The 21,528-nt window shown below is 40.1% G+C and overlaps 1 protein-coding gene across 3 annotated transcripts in view; it reads right to left on the bottom strand.

Moving 5' to 3' along the window:
• Positions 1-245: 245 nt before the first annotated feature.
• Positions 246-21,528, bottom strand: part of ALDH7A1 (aldehyde dehydrogenase 7 family member A1) — a 49,009-nt gene continuing 27,726 nt past the window's right edge. The window contains exons 10-19 of one of the 3 annotated variants that reach the window (XM_055302507.1): positions 20,050-20,091; positions 18,483-18,577; positions 16,076-16,160; positions 13,947-14,053; positions 10,193-10,309; positions 8,862-8,959; positions 8,586-8,659; positions 3,860-3,935; positions 2,430-2,486; positions 246-600 (exon numbers count right to left, since the gene is read on the bottom strand). In XM_055302507.1, coding sequence (XP_055158482.1) covers positions 2,432-2,486; positions 3,860-3,935; positions 8,586-8,659; positions 8,862-8,959; positions 10,193-10,309; positions 13,947-14,053; positions 16,076-16,160; positions 18,483-18,577; positions 20,050-20,091 — 749 coding nt within the window. In that variant the 3' untranslated portion in view covers positions 246-600; positions 2,430-2,431. Of the gene's footprint in view, positions 601-977; positions 2,487-3,859; positions 3,936-8,585; positions 8,660-8,861; positions 8,960-10,192; positions 10,310-13,946; positions 14,054-16,075; positions 16,161-18,482; positions 18,578-20,049; positions 20,092-21,528 lie in introns of those variants that run through there. The other 2 variants (XM_055302506.1, XM_055302505.1) reach the window with 2 other exon arrangements.

Here is a 21,528-nt window from a genome sequence, read left to right as displayed (position 1 = left end):
ATTCCTTAGTTAAAAATACTAATAAGCAAGACACCTGGGTGTCTCAGTGGTTGAGCATCTGCCTTTGGCTCAGGTGGTGATCCACAGGGTCCTGGGATTGAGTTCCGATCAGGCTCCGCGCCGGGAGCCTACTTCTCCCTCTGCCTATGTCTCTGCCTCTCTCATGAATAAATAAATAAAATCTTAAAAAAAAATACTAATAATTAGCAACTTTTATTGTGTCACTAAAAAAGAACAAAGGACAATTTAAGTGTAAAATTTTTTAATAAGCATTATGACAAAAATATGTGCTCAAAATTGTTAGAAACATATGTAAAAAAATTATGAATTAATTTCCCCCCCCAAAAAAGCCGCCCTAGCATGCTAGAAAATTGGCCACCGCATCATGACTTTAGCAGATACACAGGACGACAGAGAGCCTCCTTAGAAACCTAAAAGAGAGAAATTACTAATGCAAAAAAATTTAAGTTAGAACACTGATTTAGAACACTTGTTTAAAAATAATACGATAGGAAAACCCAGGGTATAGGAAAATATTTCAATAAAAAAATCACCTTGCACATTTTCACAAAATAATAATGGCTTGTCAGTATGTGATTCCTGAAAGAGTTTTAAATTGTGTTTTACTTCTTCAGATCATAATACAGTCAGTCCCTAAGAGGACTAAAATACTTAAACATTGTGACCTAAAAACAAAAAACAAAACAAAGCCATAGCAAGATTTTAAAAATTAATGCCCAAATTGCATGATTGTCTTAGGCAACCACTTTAAAAAGTACAAGTATCTCAATACAGCATAATCCAGTCTGTTTTGAATTTTAAAATACAGGGAAAATTTGGTTTTCAGGAGGATCATTTCATGAGCTGTTTCAAGGTTACTTAGGTCCATAAGGAAGATCCAAGTGTGCATGTGTGTGCTGGGTGGAGGGAGGGAATCTAGAAATGCAGGATTCCAAGTACTTCATTCTCCAACATCATTTTCTTTTTTATGAGTTTTAATTTTTATCGAAGTTATACATTCTATTGACCAAAAGAATCAAACAGTTCTCTAAGACATGTTCTGAGAAACAGCAATTCCTATCATCTCCATACCTGATCTTCCATTTGCCCTGCCCCGCAAGACCATGCTTCTTTGAGCATTTACCTATCTCCATAAACATTTTGTTAACTATTTCTTACTTCTGCACTTTAAGGCATTAGTAATTTTCCACTAGAGAACAGCAACTATCCACCTCTTTGATGTAACCCTGACTTCTTCCTGCCAACATGCTTTCAACAGGTATGTATCATCAGCATTTTGCTTAATTAATACTCAAGGTTGACAACAGCGTGCCTTGGTAAACACTAGTCCCAACTATGCCATGGGCCATAGTATGAAAATCTCTCCCACCGTGATAAATTTTTAATTGCTTAGTTTTCTCATTTGCTTACTTCCGTCATAACTCAACCCACTCTTTGCCAGTCATCCAAATCTCCCCATACATCCCAATGTATCAGATTATCTATAAATGTCATCTTCTTGGAAGGCTTCTGCCCAGTTCCAACCCAGCAGGGCATACAGACTGCAGGAAGAGGCCTTCAAGAGCCAATGGGAGCTCAATAGGAAAGCTCGGGCTGAACCACTCCAAAAGCTGTTTCCCAAGAGGAGGAGGCAGATTCTTCACCACAAATGAACTTTCCTTCTTTTACTACAACCACATGCTGGCACACACATGGTGGTCATTCTCCCAGAACAAATCCAAGTGCAACTGCACAAACATAATAACTATAAAGAAAATGTTCTAAGGTTGCATAAGAAACCCATAGACATAGGCAGAGTCCTTGGTGGGTATAGGTTCTATAGCAGGACCAAAACCCGTGTCCACCAGGTCTATCTTTTTTTGTGGTGACACAAGGCAATGTGGGCAAGAGAAACTGTAATGGTGATAGAGATCCCTAGTCATTCCATACAGAGCAAGCCATCCTACGTGGAGCTGTGCTGTGCTCCTCCACCTGCAAGGAACACAAGCATACTCCCTGCAAACACTATTCTTTCCAACACTAGAGGCTAGTGTGAGTCAACATTCACTATAGCGATCTTAGATGCATGTTCCTGCATGTACCGAGAAGACTTCTATTTTCCTATTTCCTAACTATGGCATCTACTATTTTTTTTCTAAATTAAAATAAAAAATCCTTAAACTCACCAACTACTAGTAACATAAAAATTCATTGCATCTTTTACTAAATATGGCTATTTGTGACAATTCAGTTTTATTTCTAAAAAGTAAGTCTCTTGATTTAGCAGGGGCCTCAGGGTTAAGAGACTAGTCACTGTCACAATCAAAATGATGCATTTATTCAGGGCAAATCTTAATTTTTTTCTTCTTCTTCAGAAAAGAACTGCAAGAATGCCTAGAAGACTTGAAGTAATGCTGATTTACCATCACCTTTATTGAAACTTGATTCCTTGAGCCAGAGGAAGGTCCTTACTGTAGTTGATAGTACTAGAGGGGAAAAAAAATGAACAAACTAAATGAAGGGTAGTACATATATAATATAGAAAAATTTATGCCATTAAGAAAATCTAGCATATCTGTATATATTAACAAGGTAAAATGTCCAAGATACAAGCTGGTGAAGAAGAAAAAATTAAGATACAAAACATGGTTAGTACAGATTCAGTTTCCTAAAAGAAAAAAACAAAGGAGAAACATAGAAATCTATAATATGCCTATCAAATGTTATTAATAGTCTTCAAGGCACAAGAATAGGGGGATCTACTCTAGATCTCAAGTACACAAGAAAAGTAATGTACATGACTTCAAAGAAAGGGAACCAGGAAAAAACAAACAAACCCCCACAACAAAGAATGGGAACCAGGAGAACGTGCATGCGTCTGGGACTTCAAGTACAGACAAAAGCACCTCAGAAATTCCTGACAGATATCACTTCACTGAGGCTCTAAGGGACTAAGGCTGAGAATCTACCTGAGGCTATAGGGTTAGTGAGAAGCAATAAATGAGACTAAGATGAGCGTTCTGGGATCTTGGACCTATGTTCTTTCTACAACATCATATCCCATGGGCCTGACTCACATATCGTTTTAATGCACTTGGGTAAATCTCTCTCTGTCTAAGCCAGAGGAGGGGGGAACGTGGGTGGTTCAGTTGGTTAAGCAACCAACTGTTGATTTCGGTGCAGGTTGTGATCTTGGGGTTGGGAGATCGACCCCCGCATTAGGCTCCAGGCTCAGCACAGTCTACTGGAGATTCTCTCTCTCTCCATCTCTCTACCCCTCTCCCCAATCATGCACTGCCCCCTCCTCTTTCTCTAAAAATAAGTAAAATCTTTTTAAAAGCATACAAGTAAAAGGAGCAACTCCTAGTAAAATCCTCCCTGAAGCAGGCTCCTGTGGCAGCTAGCCGTGTGCTGGGTGAACATGCTAAAGCATCCTCAAGTATCATGCTCATTATTCTGGCCTGCAGGGGCCCCGCATGTGTCCAGTCTGCTTCTGTCCAGTCTGCTTCTACTCCTACAGCCTGCAAGGGTGTTGGTTGCACCCAATGAGAAAACTACAAGGACAGCTTCCTCTACTTTCTCCTACTTGTTGACCTTCCAATGTCCTGCTCCTCTGGCGTCTCCAGAAACCACCAATGGGACAGTTTCTCAGCTGAGCCCTGGGCACTGGCTGAGGTGCGACAAGAAGGAGGGAGAAGTAACAGTACAGAAGGGATGTCCCAGGAGGGGACAGCTGTGCTCATTAAAGAACCAAAATGAAGTGAAGCCCTATAAAGACACGGCATAAGGTAGAACAGTGTAAAAGCCTATTCCCAATGGTTGGGAAGCTCAATCCCAACCTCCCAAAGCCTTTTCTTACCAAGTGGATCTTCTCATGTACTGTTTCCAGGCATCACTCCCGGACTCCCGACCACCACCAGTGTGCTTTTCTCCTCCTAGAGAAATACACAAGAAGCTCACATCTCGTGAGGAGTTTCTCTGTGCACAGCTCCTACTTGGCAGCATGAAAAGAAACACACCAAAAGGATATTAGAGCTACCTGACCAATGGATTTACATTTATCTCAGAGTTATCTCCTCTACATACAAAAGACAGAGACCAGATAAACAGGAAAAAAGAACTGAGGGGAAAAAAAAAACCACGTAAGGAATAAAGAGGGAACAAATTTGTCAGAAATAAAAGAAAACCAACCTTACCATGAGACCAGATATTAAGACGGGAAACTTCCAGATGGTGGAAATATAATTTTATTTTCTCATTTAAGCTTAGCTATATATAATTTTCAAATAATTAAATAAATAAATAAATAAATACACACATACTGCTTTTATAATATTCTGAATTTTTATATTAATGTCATTGTATCATTAAAAAAGTAATGATTCCATAAAACAAGAAAAGGATACTATGTAGAGGTGTGCCATCAGAGCACAAGAAATGAGACTTGGTAGTGTTTTTGGTAACAGCAGAAGAGAAAACACTTAATAGAAGAACTAGAAGAAAAAAAAAAAAGAAGAAGAAGAGCTAGAAGAATAATCTGAGCAGGTGCCTGGCTGGCTCAGTCATTGAGGTGTGCAACTCTGGATATCTTGGGATCGTGAGTTCAAACCCCACATTGGGGGTAGAGATTACTTAAAAATAAAATCCTAGGGGCACCTGGGTGGCTCAGTCAGTTAAGCATTCGACTCTTGATTTCGGCTCAGGTCATGAACTTAGGGTAGAGAGACTGGGCCCTGTGTTGGGGTCTGTGCTCACCGGGGAGTCTGCTTGAGATTCTCTCTCACCTAGTGTACACACACATTCGCTCTCTCAAATAAACCGATCTTTAAGAAAATTGCAATAATGAAAATAAAAATCTTAAAAAAAGAAAATTTCCCATATTCAAAACAAAACAAATGAAAGAGAACAAAATTAGACAATTCTTCAAGAGATAACAAACAACAGAATAGTTTACTAGAATAGTAATTAAAAAGAAAAATATTGGGGTGCCTGGCTGGCTCAGTTGGTAAAGCATACAACTCTTGATCTCAGGGTTTTAAGGTCAAGCTGCATGTAGGGTGCAGAGATTACTTTAAAATAAAGGGGGGGGCACCTGGGTGGCTCAGTAAGTTAAGCTTCTGACTCTTGATTTCAGCTCAGGTCATAATCTCAGGATCTTGAGATCAAGCCCCACAGTGGTCTCAGCATAGAATCTGAGATTCTCACTCTCCCTCTCCATCTCCCCTCCCACCTCTCTAAATAAATAATAAAAACTTAAAAAAAAAAAAAAAAAACAACAAGTAGAGAAAAAGTGAAGGAAATAAAATTGTCAAAAAAAAAAAAAAACTACCAACACAGAACTAGCAAAAACACCCCAGCATTGAAAATCATGAGTCCCAATACTCTAAAGCTAATTCCTGGCCCACTGTCCAAAAAAAATGTTTACAAAGATCTTTGTTGACATAAATAGCAGACCCCAAATTTTTTGAAATAGGAAAGAAAAGAGAGATCGGAAATCAAAGTGGACTGAGCTCTTCAACCACAATACCAGAAACCATAATGTAAGTGAGTAACAACTTCAAAAGTCTGAGGAAAAATTATTGCAAACTGTGCAGCAAAGGCAGCGCAGGTCTGCTTGCAACGCTGCTGCATGTGGGCACTCAGGTACTAAGTAGCTCCCCCTACAGGGACATAAAATTTCCCCTACATGATACTTGTTCTCACTGGGCCTCAACTGCTTTTGCACAGTGTGGTTTATGTTAAACACCTGCTTTTCTTCAGGGAGTCTGGAGTTTTGAAATAAGCCAGGTGACCAGTCACCCTGGTAGATGACATTCCATGTTCTTTGTCCCAATCTACCGCTGGAAGAATTTACCATGTCCTGTGACTTCAAGGGGGAGACACTTAGAGGCTTGGCTGGTTTCTCTGGTTTCCTTTTAACTTCACATAGAGCAGTTAACATCATGCTACACATGTAGAAAGAAGAGGGAGGTTTAAGAAGGTTCAGCTAAGCTAAACAGAGAGTCAACAAATAATGTCTAAAATTGAGAAAAGAGTAAGCAGTGAACACGTGGCTGGCTCAGTCAGTGGAGCATGTAGCTCTAGACCTCGGGATTATGAGTTCCAGCCCCTTGTTGGATGGAGAGATTATGTAAAACAAATAAATTAAAAAAAAAAAAAACAGGGGATCCCTGGGTGGCTCAGCGGTTTAGTGCCTGCCTTTTGGCCCAGAGCGCGATCCTGGAGACCCGGAATTGAGTGCCGCGTCGGGCTCCCTGCATGGAGCCTGCTTCTCCCTCCTCCTGTGTCTCTGCCTCTCTCTCTCTATCATAAATAAATAAATAAATATTTAAAAAAAACTAAAGTAAATTCAAAGCTAAATTTACTGTTTTTTTCTTAGCCATCTCAAAGTAGTTGCCTCTAGGAATGAAGCCGCAAGAGAAAAGTGGGAGAAGCCACTTTCCCATTTACAAATTAACTTGTGGAGGCTCAAATAAAGACGAGTCAGGCGGACGAAAAAGTATGGGCCAAAAACAAGGACTAAAGGTCCCCGGAGGGGAGAGAGCACACAGGTGCACGCAGGCCACTCAACAGTGTAGGGCAGGGGTGAGCCTGAAGGAAAGGAGGAACCTTTTGTCAAAATCGGCAGACTGAATGCTAAGGGCAGTAAACACTGGTTTAAAACATTAAAAAATGCCTCTAATTACTTAAACTGTTGGAGGTATTAATGCATGTGTGTTCTCCTCTATACCTACATAAGTATATGAGTATAAGCAAGGTAATCTGTTTCTACCATATTTTCACTAATTTTTAGTAGTAATCTTAATACACAATTGTTGGTTGGGATGGGTTTTTTTTTAAGATTTTATTTATTTATTCATGAGAGACAGAGAGACAGACAGAGACACAGGCAGAGGGAGAAGCAGGCTCCATGCAGGGAGCCCAATGCGGGACTCGATCCTGGGACTGCAGGATCATGCCCTGGGCGGGAGACAGGCGCTAAACCACTGAGCCACCCAGGAATTCCAGGATGGCTTTAAAAACAAAAACTATTCCTCAATTTAAGCATTGAGAACTCAAGGTTAAGCAGAAAGAGAAAATATAAGCAGAACCCAGTGAAAAAAAACAACTTAGCATTTTATCTAAAAAAGCTAATGTTAAAAAAATAAATAAATAAAAATAAAAATAAAAAAGCTAATGTTTAACACTTATATTCCTTCTGGTTTTAAAAACTAGAATTTTTTGTGACAAAATCTGGCTTATGCCTAAACAGGGGTTTTTAGGGGTACCTGGGTCCTACAGTCCGTTAAGCACCCAACTCTTGATTTTGGCTTGGTTGTGATCTCAGGGTCATGAGATGGAGCCCCAAGTTGGGATCCACGCTCAGCACCAAGTCAGCTTCTGCCTCTGCCCCTCTCCCCACTTGTACTCACATGTGCTCTCTTTCAGATAAATAAAATCTTTAAAAACCAACCAACCAACCAGGGGTTCTTAACGTTCTTTGAGTCATGACCCTCTCTACAAAAAAGAGATGCCACCATTTCAAGGGGTCACATATTTTAGGTCAAGGGCCCCGGCTCCAACATGACGCTGCATCTGAGAATAAAAAGTTGGATCCTGAACAGTAACTCTGAATATGGCATATCAAGCTCCTCTCAAGCATGTTAGACCAGGGATCCCTGGGTGGCTCAGTGGTTTAGTGCCTGCCTTCGGCCTAGGGCGCGATCCTAGAGTTCCGGGATCGAATCTCACATCAGGCTCCCTGCATGGAGCCTGCTCCTCCCTCTGCCTGTGTCTCTGTCTCTGTCTCTCATGAATAAATAAATAAAATCTTAAAAAAAAAAAAAAAAAAGCATGTTAGACCAGGTTCTTACCAGGTTATTTCAGGTTTTTGGTCGAACTTTTCCAAAAGCTACTACTGCTTTTATTGTCTGAATTGTGTCCCCTTCCAAAATTCCTATGTTGAAAATCTAACTTCCAATACTTAGGATACGGCTGTATTTGGCAAGAGGACCTTTAAGAAGGTAATTAAAGTTGAACGAGGTCATAAGCCAAAAAGAAAAAGAAAGAAAGAAAGAAAGAAAGAAAGAAAGAAAGAAAGAAAGAAAGAAAGAAAGAAAGAAAGAAAGAAAGAAAGAAAAAGAAAGGAAGGAAGGAAGGAAGGAAGGAAGGAAGGAAGGAAGAAAGAAAGAAAGAAAGAAAGAAAGAAAGAAAGAAAGAAAGAAAGAAAGAGAAAGAAAGAAAAGAAAAAAAAGAAAAGAAAGAAAGAAAAGAAAAGAAAAGAAAAGAAAAGAAAAGAAAAGAAAAGAAAAGAAAAGAAAAGAAAAAGCCATAAAGGTGCAGCCTGGTGTCCTCCTAAAAGAGGAAGAGGCACCAGGGATGTACGCATGCACAGAGAGAAAGCCATGGAAGGATTATAAGCCATGAAAAAGAGGCCTCAGGAGAAACCCAACAACTGCCAACACCTTGACCCTGGACTTGCAGCCTCCAGAACTGTGAGGATATAAATTCTTGTTGTTTTAAGCCACCCAATCCATGGTATTTTGTTATGGCAGCCTGACCATCTAACACATTGCCCCCAACGTGGACAAGGATTCTCTACATACCAAATGCACCTCCGATCTCAGCCCCACTCGTTGGGATATTGACATTTACAATGCCACAGTCGGATCCTTTCGGTCTGCATGTAAGATGGGAAACAGAGTTGGGAGCAACATTTAGGAAATTAAGAAAAAAAAAACAAAAAAATCCAAACAAAACCTCTAAAACTCTCGATGCTCAAAAGAGGATTTGCAATTATGATGGTTTCATTTTCTTTCTTGTAAGCCCATTCATGACACAAATCAGGCTTATGTAAATTCTCAAAATAGATAAAGTTATACCCAAGCCAGCGGAAGATTCTGCCCAAATCCTTGGTAAAGATGCTACTTGAAAGTCCTTGTTTTACTTCATTATTCCATGCAAAGACTTCTTCTTCATTCTAAAAGGATAGATGGTGGAAGCTGTTAGATGATGTGGTGTTTGGGTCAAAGTTCGTCATTTCACGAGATGTACCAGTATAATTTCAGTGCACAAAAGTAAACTAAAAACTCAGAATCTAATTCTGTTTCTCTAATATACACAGCTTTGTGGAGTTTTCCTTTATTGCACTCTGAAAAACAGACAGTACATGCGTCCATTCGAGGTACTACATTTAAGAGCTAATATTTACTGAACTCCTATTATGTGCAACCCCATGACCTAGGCACTTTGCATGCATTTAAGTATTTAGTTCTCACCCAATGATACAGGTTTTATATTATCCCCAACTTACAGATTGGTCAAGGTACACTAAATAATTTGCTCAAGAATTCACTCACATACACACAGTACAAAACATGAAATTATCCTCTCTAGTCACATTATGTGTAACAATGATAAGACAATTTAAATCAAGATTTTTAAAAAGCATTCATATAGTTGCAAAAGGATGTAATTCTCAGTATTTTTTAACTCCTAATCCTGGCACATCCATACCTTGATTCTATCACTCAATATTTTCTGATATGGCTAGGGCCTGTCTCACAGTGGGGAAAGAGACCATCTAGCTATTTCTATCTGCTAAAAGCTCCACAGGCTGTCCCCTGATACACGTTAGAAATGTGTCTTTAGACTGCTCCTGTATCTTCTCATTTATCTGCTGATACTCAGCACTCAGGCGATCAAACTCTGGTGCCTTTTGTGTGGAATGTGACCATATGGGTTGCACAGCTCAGAACAGGTGACATACGAAGGAGAGCCATCCTCCATCAATTCCAGCTCTGGTCCTCAGCCTGTCTTGGTTTCCCCAGCAGCTAGCTTGACATGCTCTGTGGTATAGAGTGTTCAATTCACATCATCATAGTTGATCTTTCACCTTCAAATTCCTACTGTCAGGGACTCTTGGGTGGCTCAGAGGTAGAGCGTCTACCTTTGGCTCAGGGCGTGATCCCAGAATCCTGGGATCGAGTTCCACATCAGGCTCCCTGCATGGAGCCTGCTTCTTCCTCTGCCTATGTCTCTGATGAATAAATAAAAATCTTTAAAAAAAAAAATAATAATCCGTACTGTCAGAGTGACTTTCTAAAACCTCTCTAAAGGCTAACTGAGTGAAATTTCATATACCTTCATTTTCTTTAGTCTTTTCATTTGTTTCAACATTCAACTAGAGAAAAGGGAAACAATCCATTTTTACCTTGAATTTAAATACATAAAGAATCGGAGCAAATGTCTCTGTGTGTGCAATGGACGCATTGTGGGCCAGACCTGTCACAACTGTTGGTTCTACGTAATTGCCAGGGCGATCCATGACCTTCAGTAGAAAAATAAAATAAGAATGAAGGCATTTTGTTTTCTGGTACTTTGGGTCAGAGAACACAACCTTTCCCTAAACTTATGAGAAAAAAAAATAATAAACACCATTTAGACAGATGAATTATTTCCCCAAAATAACTCCCCATCATTTACAAAAACTTTCTCTGCCTCCTGTTGAAACTTAGTTGGTCAGAGAAAAATAGAAAAACAAGTGAAGGGACAAAAGCTGGGATACTGACACGACCAAGTTACATGGAAAAAACATTGTTACAGGTGGCTTTTTACAAATGTTTATACAATGTAAAAAATGTCATCTCTACTGTCTGTGTTTAAAGACTATATTGTATCCCCTCTACCCTCAGAGTAGTATGGTGAATGAAGCCTTAACCCTCACAGTGTGACTGAACTTGGGGACAGAACCTTTAAGGAAATAATTCAAGTTAAATGAGGTCACACAGGTGGGACCCAAATCTGATAGAACTCAGGTCTATACAAAAAAAGGAATACTGGAAACCTGTTCTCATCACACTCAAAAGCCACACGAAGACACCAAGAAGCTGTCTGTCTGTATGCCAACAGCAGAGGCCTGATCACCTAATCCTGCTAGCACTCTGACTTCAGACTCAGCCCCAAGAACTGTGAAAAAAGTACACTTCTATTGTTTAAATGACCTAGTGAGTCGTCTGTGTGGCTCAGTAGGTTAAGCATCAGACTCCATTTCAGCTCAGGTCAGGGTCTCAGGGTCATAGGATCAAGCCCTGCTTTGGGCTCCACACTCAACATGGACTCTGCTTGTCCCTCTGCCTCCTCCACTGCCCCTCCCCTTGCTCTCTCAAAAATAAAAATAAACAAATGAATAAAGGAAAGAATGACCCAGTCTGTGCTATTTTGTTAGGGCAGTCCTAGCAAAGCAATACATATTGTACAAAAATTAAAAAGCCCAAGAATATACTGTACATACTCTCCTAATTAACCTCCATGTAAACAAATCACTGGTTCATGTCCACTTAAACTAACACCTGCTTCTTCTGTTAAAAAAACTCTTGATGCCCATGGCTACCTGCTCTGGTTAGTGGCAGAGTCTCCAATATGCCTGTATCATTTTGACTCTCAGCCTTTGAGCTGTGTGCTTACCAAGAGTCACCTGGATCAACTCTCCCAATCCTGTGCATGGCAGCTGTTATCTATTACCATAATACCACATTGCATTACATAATGTAAGTAAATATTACACAGGGGAAAAAAAAGAACTATTTTAAATATTAACTTGGGCTACTTAGAAAAATTCAACATAAGTAACAAAAATACACAAATATATATACACACCTCTATCCAACTAGATGTGTATGTGTCAGTGTAAAACCAGGGAGAAAAAAAAAAGAAAACCAGGGAGGATTCTGTTGTCAGACAGCTTTTCAAGAGACTCAGTTCTCAGAATTTTAAAGGAAGTGAAAATAAATTGTAGCTAATAATCACTTGTCAAGTCCTACCACAGATGAAAATGCCTTGGCTCTATATCAAAAGAAATTGTTTACAGGAAAGGTATTATGGCAAAAATCCTGGACATGAAAAAATATACATACTAAAAACCATTTTCACCACAGAACTAATTGGCTAAATGGCAGTTTTGCCATAAAAGACACATAAAAAACACAGGAGGGACACTCACTGAAAACGACAACAGGAAAGATGAAAAACAAAATTCAAAATACTTTATTGCAAAATACAAAATGTTTGAATCCATTTAAAAACGTGTAGGTATCATAAATAAATAAAAAAATAAAAAAATAAAAAAAAAAGGGATCCCTGGGTGGCGCAGCGGTTTGGCGCCTGCCTTTGGCCCAGGGCGCGATCCTGGAGACCCGGGATCGAATCTCACGTCGGGCTCCCGGTGCATGGAGCCTGCTTCTCCCTCTGCCTATGTCTCTGCCTCTCTCTCTCTCTCTCTGTGTGTGTGTGACTATCATAAATAAATTAAAAAATAAATAAATAAATAAATAAATAAAAATAAAAATAAAAACGTGTAGGTGAGGTGCCTGGGTGGCTCAGTCAGTTAAGCACCTGCCTTCAGCTCAGGTAATGATCTCAGGGTCCTGGGATCAAGCCCCACATAGGGCTTCTGGCTCAGTGGGGAGCCTGCTTCTCCCTTGCCCTCTACCCCTCCCCATACTAATGCTCCATTTCTCTCTCAAATAAATAAAATCTAAAACAAAAAACAAAAAACTCGCATGTGGTAGGTAAGTCATACTGTGCAAATAACTGATTTAGTGGATTGTACCTAATTACTTGTCTTCAAAATCATTCTTTTATAGAATTATACATTTTCTTGCTTGTTGATTTGTCTGTTCATTTGACATACTTTTCCTTTTTTCCTAAAATTTCTTCCTTTGTTTTTTTTTGTTTTATTTATTTTTTTTAATTTTCTTTTTTTTTAAATTTCTTCCTTTGTTAACAATCAATACTTTTCCTTTTTTCCTAAAATTTCTTCCTTTGTTTTTTTTTGTTTTATTTATTTTTTTTAATTTTCTTTTTTTTTAAATTTCTTCCTTTGTTAACAATCAATACTTTTCCTTTTTTCTTTTTTTTTTTTTTTTTTTTTTTTTTTAAAATATTTTTTTAATTTTTATTTATTTATGATAGTCAGAGAGAGAGAGAGAGAGAGAGGCAGAGACATAGGCAGAGGAAGAAGCAGGCTCCATGCACCGGGAGCCCGACGTGGGATTCGATCCCGGGTCTCCAGGATCGCGCCCTGGGCCAAAGGCAGGCGCCAAACCACTGCGCCACCCAGGGATCCCTCCTTTTTTCCTAAAATTTCTTCCTTTGTTTTTTTTTGTTTTATTTATTTTTTTTAATTTTCTTTTTTTTTTTAAATTTCTTCCTTTGTTAACAATCATATCAGTTTCCAAATACTAGGATGTGTACTTCTAACTGAGCTTTGTATTCTACCCCTGTGGTTTGTGCTTGGCATGTTGCCATGTGCCCATTGACAGATATTTTAAAGTTCTATGGGAAATGCAAAGTTCACAGTTCTGTGGGAAATGAGTTCAAAACTCTGCACCATGGGTGAGACCATGATGAGCACCAAGATTTATATAATATAAAAATGGGAGTACTACATCAATAGAGAAACAAAACCCAACTGTCAACCCACTGATTACACCAACACACTGGCCAACCAGTTATTTTCATTACCCTTTATGCCAAAATTGCCTTTAGAACCAATTAGTTATGCAACAACGTTTTCGGTGAAAATGCTGGTGGCAAAAATGCCTATTGCAAAACTACTGAGTACCCTGTTTTTGATTCCCTGCCTTTAAAAAGTAATCACTAAGTTCGGATTGTGACCACTGAATACAAAGTCTTGTACTGTCCCAGGAAAAGGAGGTCTCCCTTCCATACAAATTCCTAGGGACTCTGTTCAAAACCAACCATAGCTTGGAGTTTCCTGTGTGCCCTTCCAGGAGTGTTCCATGCATTTTATGCTGTCCCTCACCAAAAGTTATTTCCCCTTATAAACGGGATAGAGAGAAGACAGTAGTAGGAGACCCTGCACCAATCTGCCCGGAGCCCTACTTGTGCCTAAGAAAAGGAAGCAAAAATCCATCACTAGGGAGCTCATCACTAGGTGTCATTACCTTGCCACCATAGACCACGGTGCCACCTTCTTTCTTTGCATCCTCCACTGCTCCAAGAAACATGCTCACTGCCTGTTTGGTGTGGAGTGGTCCATAGAGAACATCAGCTGCAGAGAAAAAGGCATGGTCTTCATCTCACCCTGAATGGCATCATTTTATTGTCTGAACAGCTCTCCTGATGAACACCCCCAACTCTTCATACAGTGTCCCCAGGGTAGAGCAGGAGTCAGCAACCTTTCCCAATAGGACAGGAAATACTGAATGCTCGGCATTCAGTGAAAATGCTGGTGGCAAGGACTCATCACCTTGAGGGGAGCGACTCATCTCTTCAAGGGGAGCAAAAGGAGCCACAGAAGACATGGAAACCAGGGGGTGGGGCTGTGTCCTGGTAAAGTTGCTCTACATTAATAGGTGGTGGGCCAAATCTGTCAACGCCTGGGTTAAAGGAATAGCTGTTAATCAATCATGGCACTGTATTAAAAATGTAAGATCTGGAATGCCTGGGGGGCTCAGTGGTTGAGCATCTGCCTTCGGCTCAGAGCATGATCCCGGGGTCCTGAGATTGAGTCCTGCTTTGGGCTCCCCATGGGGAGCCTGCTTCTCTTTCTGCCTATGTCTCTGCCCTTCTCTCTGTGAATAAATAAATAATATTTTATTTTATTTTATTTTATTTTTTTATTTTATTTTATTTTATGATAGTCACACAGAGAGAGAGAGAGAGGCAGAGACACAGGGAGAGGGAGAAGCAGGCTCCATGCACCGGGAGCCCGACGTGGGATTCGATCCCGGGTCTCCAGGATCGTGCCCTGGGCCAAAGGCAGGCGCTAAACCACTGTGCCACCCAGGGATCCCCAATAAATAATATCTTTATTTTTTTTTTAATTTTTATTTATGATAGTCACATAGGGAGAGAGAGGCAGAGGGAGAAGCAGGCTCCATGCACCGGGAGCCCGACGTGGGATTTGATCCAGGGTCTCCAGGATCACGCCCTGGGCCAAAGGCAGGCGCCAAACCGCTGCGCCACCCAGGGATCCCTAAATAATATCTTTAAAAAAAAAAGTAAGATCCACTTATTCATGACCATGAGATCATTCTCTACAATCTCCACAGGCTCAGGAGCTGGTGTGGAATTTAACAGGAAAAGACAGATGCTGCCCTATATGGCTGCTGGAATCCAGAACCTGAGAGGTGGCTAGGGGACAGTGGAAGAAGGGAGAGTCAGGTATGCCTCACTGATATGGTATCTTAGAGCACCAGTGGTAGGTAAATGGGGAGCCCGCTTCTCCCAGGGAGAAGGATTCTGCTCTCAGATAGCTTTTCCTGTCTGGGAAAAGTGGGGTGAAGGGCATTTCCAATGGAAAAGGTAGCAGGATGGAGCCTGGGACACATGGAGCTCTGTGAGAAAGATGGAGAGCTCAGGGAGCAGGGGGTAGCAAGGGGTACACAGGAAGTCAGGGGTGGGTTAAGCAGAGGAGGAATAAGTCACAGCATGAAAGACTATGAGCCAGATCCAGAGGGACTGGGAAAGAATCCAGGTCTCCATTTAAGAGCAATTAAGAGTCACTGGAGTGGAGGGAGCAAGAAAGTGAATTATTTTTAATCTAATTACATTAAAAAAAAATCATCCTGGCTTCTTTGGAAAGCAGAAGTGGAAGCTAGCAAGTCAGGTGACTCACGCACCCTTCCATGAGGATGGTGATGGCTTACACGAGCATCATAAAGAGTGAAGAGAGAAAAGCTTGTCAACTCATCCTATTTGAACATCACCTCCTAAGCTCACCCACCAGCTGACATCAAGCACTCAGGATCTTAAGACACTTGGGTGGCTCAGTGGTTGAGCATCTGCCTTTGGCTCAGGGCGTGATCCCAGGGTCCCAGGATTGAGTCCCTCAGGAAGCCTGCTTCTCCCTCTGCCTATGTCTCTGCCTCTCTCTCCATGTCTCTCATGAATACATAAATAAATTCTTTAAAAAAAAAAAAAAAAAAAAAAAGCACTCAGGATCCTAAGCTTAGGAGCAGACCTGATATCCCCAGTGCCCAATAACTCTGCTTCTTATGCCCTCCTGCCTCTCAGAAAATAAAAAACAGAAAGATCAGAACATTTTGAAATGAGTCAGATAGATACTCACAGTCCCATGGGTTCCCCACACGGATCTGCGCATAGGCCTTTTTAAGCCTATTTACAACTTCATCATGGATGCTTTCGTGTAAAAACTACATGAAAAAAGAAACATTCAAGGGAAGAGTCAAACATACAAATTTGTAACAATGTGCAATTTTCCTTAATAGTACTGATTTACAACTCATAATGGTTTTTAAATATTGTGATCTCTGAAAACATAAGCAAACATAAATATTCTATAACTTCTAATTTTAATATTAACTACATTAAGATAATAATTTCCACTCGGTAAAGGTTAGAAAAAAATTATAAGCCATGTCTTCATCAAGTTTCTAAGAACCTATCTGGCCAAGCCTCACACATCATTCAGGCCTGTTTTTATTCTAGAGCATTCGACATGTTAGGTACCAGAGAACCTCAAGTTTCTCTGTCTCAGTCATAGTGAACACACACTGTATGGTCAGCCCAGCACAGCTGTGTAACAGCACGCCCTTAGCCTCAGGCCAAGCAGGGTTCCAGAGGGAGGCCTCAACCTCACTCTCGGTAGGATGGTAAGCTCCATGCTACATTCCTGCTGATGCAGATGAACTTGTCAAACCATCCATTTTCTGGGTTGGTCTTCATGTAGCAAATGGACTGACAGTCTTGGAGAGGTCCACCATACTGGAAAGGATTTTTCTACATGTCACTAATTGTCCCTATGGAAACCAATGTGGGCAGTGGGTAACAGTATCCTCTAACATTTAAGACTAAATATAAAGCATGATTATGTACACTTGCCCCAACATACAAAGGAAAAATAAAACTTGGCTGAATAAACAAATGCTTGCCTTCCATTTCATTTCAAACTTTAACATGTGATTAAATTATTTTTTGGAATACTGATTTCCTTCTCAGCATTAGTGCAATAAATGTTTAAAGCAAACAAATTTAGTAAGTTATAAAATATTCTATGAACATAGTATCTCAGTTTTTTGAAAACTTCAACTATGGAACAACAAAGGAAATACAGATTATCAACTACTGCCAAATACAGGGGTAAAATCAATATGAAAAGTTATAGAAAAAAGAGACTTACTTTACAGATGTCTTTTATTCTAATTAATTTACATTATATCAACCTTATAAAGAATTGGTTCCTACTCATTATGGGAGAGAATAAAAATACAAAGCCAACTCCTCTGTAATTAATTGCAAAACTTTTTTTTAATTAAGAAGGAAAACTTAAGAGTAATTTTTTAAATGCCAAATGTAGAGATGCCTAGGTGGCTCATTCAGTTAAGCGACCGGACTCTTGATTTTGGCTCAGGTCATAATCTCAGGGTCATGAGGTTGAGTCCCTGGTCGGGCTCCTGCTGGGTGTGGAACTTGCTTAGGTAGATATTCTTACTCCCTCTCTTGCTCCTCCTCACTTTGCTCTCTCTCTCTCTCAAGAAAAAAAGGTAAAATGGAGCCACATCTTGTACCTAATCAAAATGTGTTTGGTTGTAGTATGGTTTTCAGTACCATGAGAGTCATGAAAATCAGGGTTGTATCCTACATAAAACTGAAATCCAGCTCAAATCTAAGTCTGGAGATTAAATTTTCCAAATTCCACACATGGATGCTAAACCACATCTCCCTATATGCACTTAATACTGACCTGTCCTATATATGAGTGTGCCGGCCATATATTCATGCAGAGACAACAAATATAAAGTCACTTGCTTTTCAAGAAACCATGCCAGGGCAGCTCCGGTGGCTTGGCAGTTTAGCGCCGCCTTCAGACCAGGGCGTGATCCTGGAGGAGACCTGGGATCGAGTCCTGTGTCGGGCTCCCTGCATGGAGCCTGCTTCTCCCTCTGCCTGTGTCTCTGCCTCTGTGTGTGTGTGTGTGTGTCTCTCATGAATAAATAATAAAACAAAATATTTTTTAAAAATTAAAAAATAAATAAACCATGCCATACTAAGTCTAGATCTAATACCAGACTTACAGGCCCAAAATCAAAATCTTTATAATACTTTACTATTTAAAGTGTTTTTATGAAAAAGCCAAGGCTATCTATCTTTCAGCAAATAATTTTTGAATTCTTCAAACTTTGACCTGATTTTATTCTTTAAGTAACATTGGACTTTGTCTCTATTATTCCAGGTTTAACACTGACAACGGTTCTCATCTCTCAGTCAAACTCCAATCAATTAGCGTGAGTCCACTTTCAGTTTGGGGTGGAGAGTGATGTAGAGTCCCTGGCTGATCAGCACCATCTGCTTCGAGCAAGGAAGAGACTAATAGGAGCACAGATGTGCCAACCACGTCTACAGAATACATTTTTCTAGCTGTACTTCTACGCCACTTCCTAACAGTACAACTTGTTACTAAGCAGGGTTTGAAGACAAATTCATGGAATGTCATGCGCCCACGCAGACACACTCACCAGGCGCCTCGCCGTGGTACACCTCTGGCCAGCTGTCCCCACAGCTGCGAAGAGGACTGATGGAACAACTAAGCTGAGGTCTGCATCCTCAAAAGCTTAGAAAAACAAAACAGATCCCCATCAGTGTCACCAAACAGATAAGCTAACTGGTACTAAGTGATGCTGTCAGAAAGCTCAGTCAGAGGAGTAGCAGCATTAACCCCATACAAGCATGCTTCACATCAGAAGCCAACTTTCTTTCCAGGAAGGATGGCCTAAGAGCAGAATGATGAGCTCTATGGTCTTTACCCCAAGACAGAGTCAAATGAGATTAATAATCGTATGTACGGGATCCCTGGGTGGCGCAGCAGTTTGGCGCCTGCCTTTGGCCCAGGGCGCGATCCTGGAGACCCGGGATCGAATCCCACGTCGGGCTCCCGGTGCATGGAGCCTACTTCTCCCTCTGCCTATGTCTCTGCCTCTTTCTCTCTCTCTCTGTGTGACTATCATAAAATAAATTAAAAAATTAAAAAAAAATTAAAAAAAAATAATCGTATGTACCTCGTGGGATTACTGTAGGAATTAAAGGAAATAACCCAGATGAAACAGCTGAGCACAGTATCTGTGAATACCCAGTGGTCACTAAATGCTAATTGTATGTTTAAATGAATGCTCTTTAACTAGAGGAGTTCAACCAAAATAAACCCATCACCACACTTTTTAAATTTCTGATGTACACCATAAATATACAGGCATTTACACAGGAGGAGAATGATGGCAATATACAAATTACCAAATTTTGCTTTTTTAGCACAAAATTCATGCTTCTATCAAGCCTCATCCTACTGATGTTCATTATCCAAAAAAGGCTGGTAGCCTATTTCCTTTTGCACCTAACAACCAAAAAAGAAAATCAAGTCAACTCCAAGCCTACAGGTAAACGATCAAATGCTTTAAAAGCTCCTTCCCAATATAAAAGCACTCAGCATTTCACAATGGATAGGCTAACTTTTATGAAATATAAAGGAATCAGCAGGTCATCTAAGAGTAAGTTATTTAGGGGTGCCTAAGTGGCTCAACCGGTAAGTGTCCTCCTTTGGCTCAGGTTGTGATCCTGGAGTCCTGGGATGGGGTCCTGCATTGGACCCCTGCTCAGCAGGGAGTCTACCTCTCTTACTCTATCTTTTCCTTCTGCTCCTCCCCCTGCTTGTGCTGTCTTGCTCACTCTCACTCTCAAATAAATAAAATCTTAAAAAAAAAAAAAAAAAAAAAAGCGAGTTATTTACTCCAGAGAAATATTTGGCCAGTTTTCAGAAAGCAGAAGGAAAAATAAGAAATCATGCCACACTAGGAAGTCTCAGACATGGGCTCTAAGCCCTAGGTAGCATTTCCCAACAGGAACACCTGTCCTTTCTAGTCATCTCTGCCTTCAAACCTTTGTGTCCTGTCTCACAAGTAAATCCTGAAAGCTAAGATTATGTCTTAGACACACACAGCAGAGGAGGGAGGAGTGTCTATGTGAATTCTGTAGGTTCCCTGTGGCTACCAAAGCTATTCTGAGCAGAAAACAAATGAAGTGCAGCCTTACCAATAATGGCATTGTTTCCTCCAAGTTCTAGCAAGCTTCTCCCTTTAAAAACACATAAACACACATTAATGTCCATGTCAGTATTTAATGCACATTGCAAGACACAGCCTCAAATCACAGTCCACTTCAATTATTTTAAATTAATTTTATTTTCAGATTCAAAATGTAGCATGAACATTCCATCAATGTCAAACTTCTTGATTTTCATAACTATACCATAGTTATATGGCCCAATGTCCTAATTTGAAGAAACAGACCAAGATATTTAGTGTCTTCAACATTTCTTCGAAGGTTAAAAAACCAATATGCACTCAATGTTTATGTACATGCGTGCATGTTGCTAGGGAGAGAAAATGATGAATGGGGCAACATGTAAGCAATTAGGTGAATTTCATTAAAGGATATATAGAAATTCCTTCTGTTAGTCTAACTTTTCTCTCACCATGATGTTATACCTCCTGAAACTCTTTAACTGTGGGAAATTGTGTCACCTGCCAAGATATTAAACATAGAATCACCATATAATCTAGCAATCCACTTCTGGGTACTTAACCAATAGCTAAAAGGTGGAAGCAATCCAAGGTCCCTCAATAAATGAACAAATAAACACAATACTATCCATCTCTAAAATGGACGAAGATTCCAACATATGCCACAACCCTTATAACATGCTATGTAAAGTAAGCCAGTCACAAAAGCACAAATCACTACTCACTGATGACACTACTCATTGGAGGTTCTTAGACTAGTCAAATCCACGAAGAAAGAAAGGAGAGGGCAGCCCAGGTGGCTCAGCGGTTTAGCGCTGCCTTCAGCCCAGGGTGTGATCCTGGAGACCCGGGATCGAGTCCCACATCGGGCTCCCGGCATGGAGCCTGCTTCTCCCTCTGCCTGTGTCTCTGCCCCCCGCCCCTCTCCTCTCTGTGTTTCTCATGAATAAATAAATAAAACCTTAAAAAAAAAGAAAAGAAAAGAAAGGAGAATGATGGTTGCCAAGGGCTGAAGGATGGCAGAAATGGGGAGTTCATGTTTAATGGGGATAAAATTGGGAAAACAAAAAAGTTCTAGAGAGGGATGATGGTGATGGTTGCACAATGAAAATGCAGGGATACCTGGGTGGTTTCAGCGGTTGAGCATCTGCCTTTGACTCAGGGCCTGATCCCAGGTCCGGGATCAAGTCCCACATCAGGCTCCTATGGAGAGCCTGCTTCTCCCTCTGCCTGTGTCTGCCTCTTTCTCTCTCTGTCTCCCATGAATAAATAAATAAAATCTTAAAAAAGAAAAAAATGTACTTAATCCCACAGAAGTGTAAATTTAAAATGGTTAAAAGAATTTTGTTACTCTTTATATATATATATTATATATATATATATATATATATAATATATATACACATTTCTTTTACCACAACAAAAGAAAGTTAAGAAATTATGTGCTCATTGTAGGAAAAAAAATATTTTTTAAATCAGAAATTATCAA

This window comes from Nyctereutes procyonoides, unplaced genomic scaffold (assembly GCF_905146905.1).
Source record: "Nyctereutes procyonoides isolate TBG_1078 unplaced genomic scaffold, NYPRO_anot_genome, whole genome shotgun sequence".
Taxonomy (NCBI): Eukaryota; Metazoa; Chordata; class Mammalia; order Carnivora; family Canidae; genus Nyctereutes; species Nyctereutes procyonoides.
The sequence above is the reverse complement of the archived record's forward strand: the minus strand, read 5'-3'. Positions and strand labels throughout refer to the sequence as shown.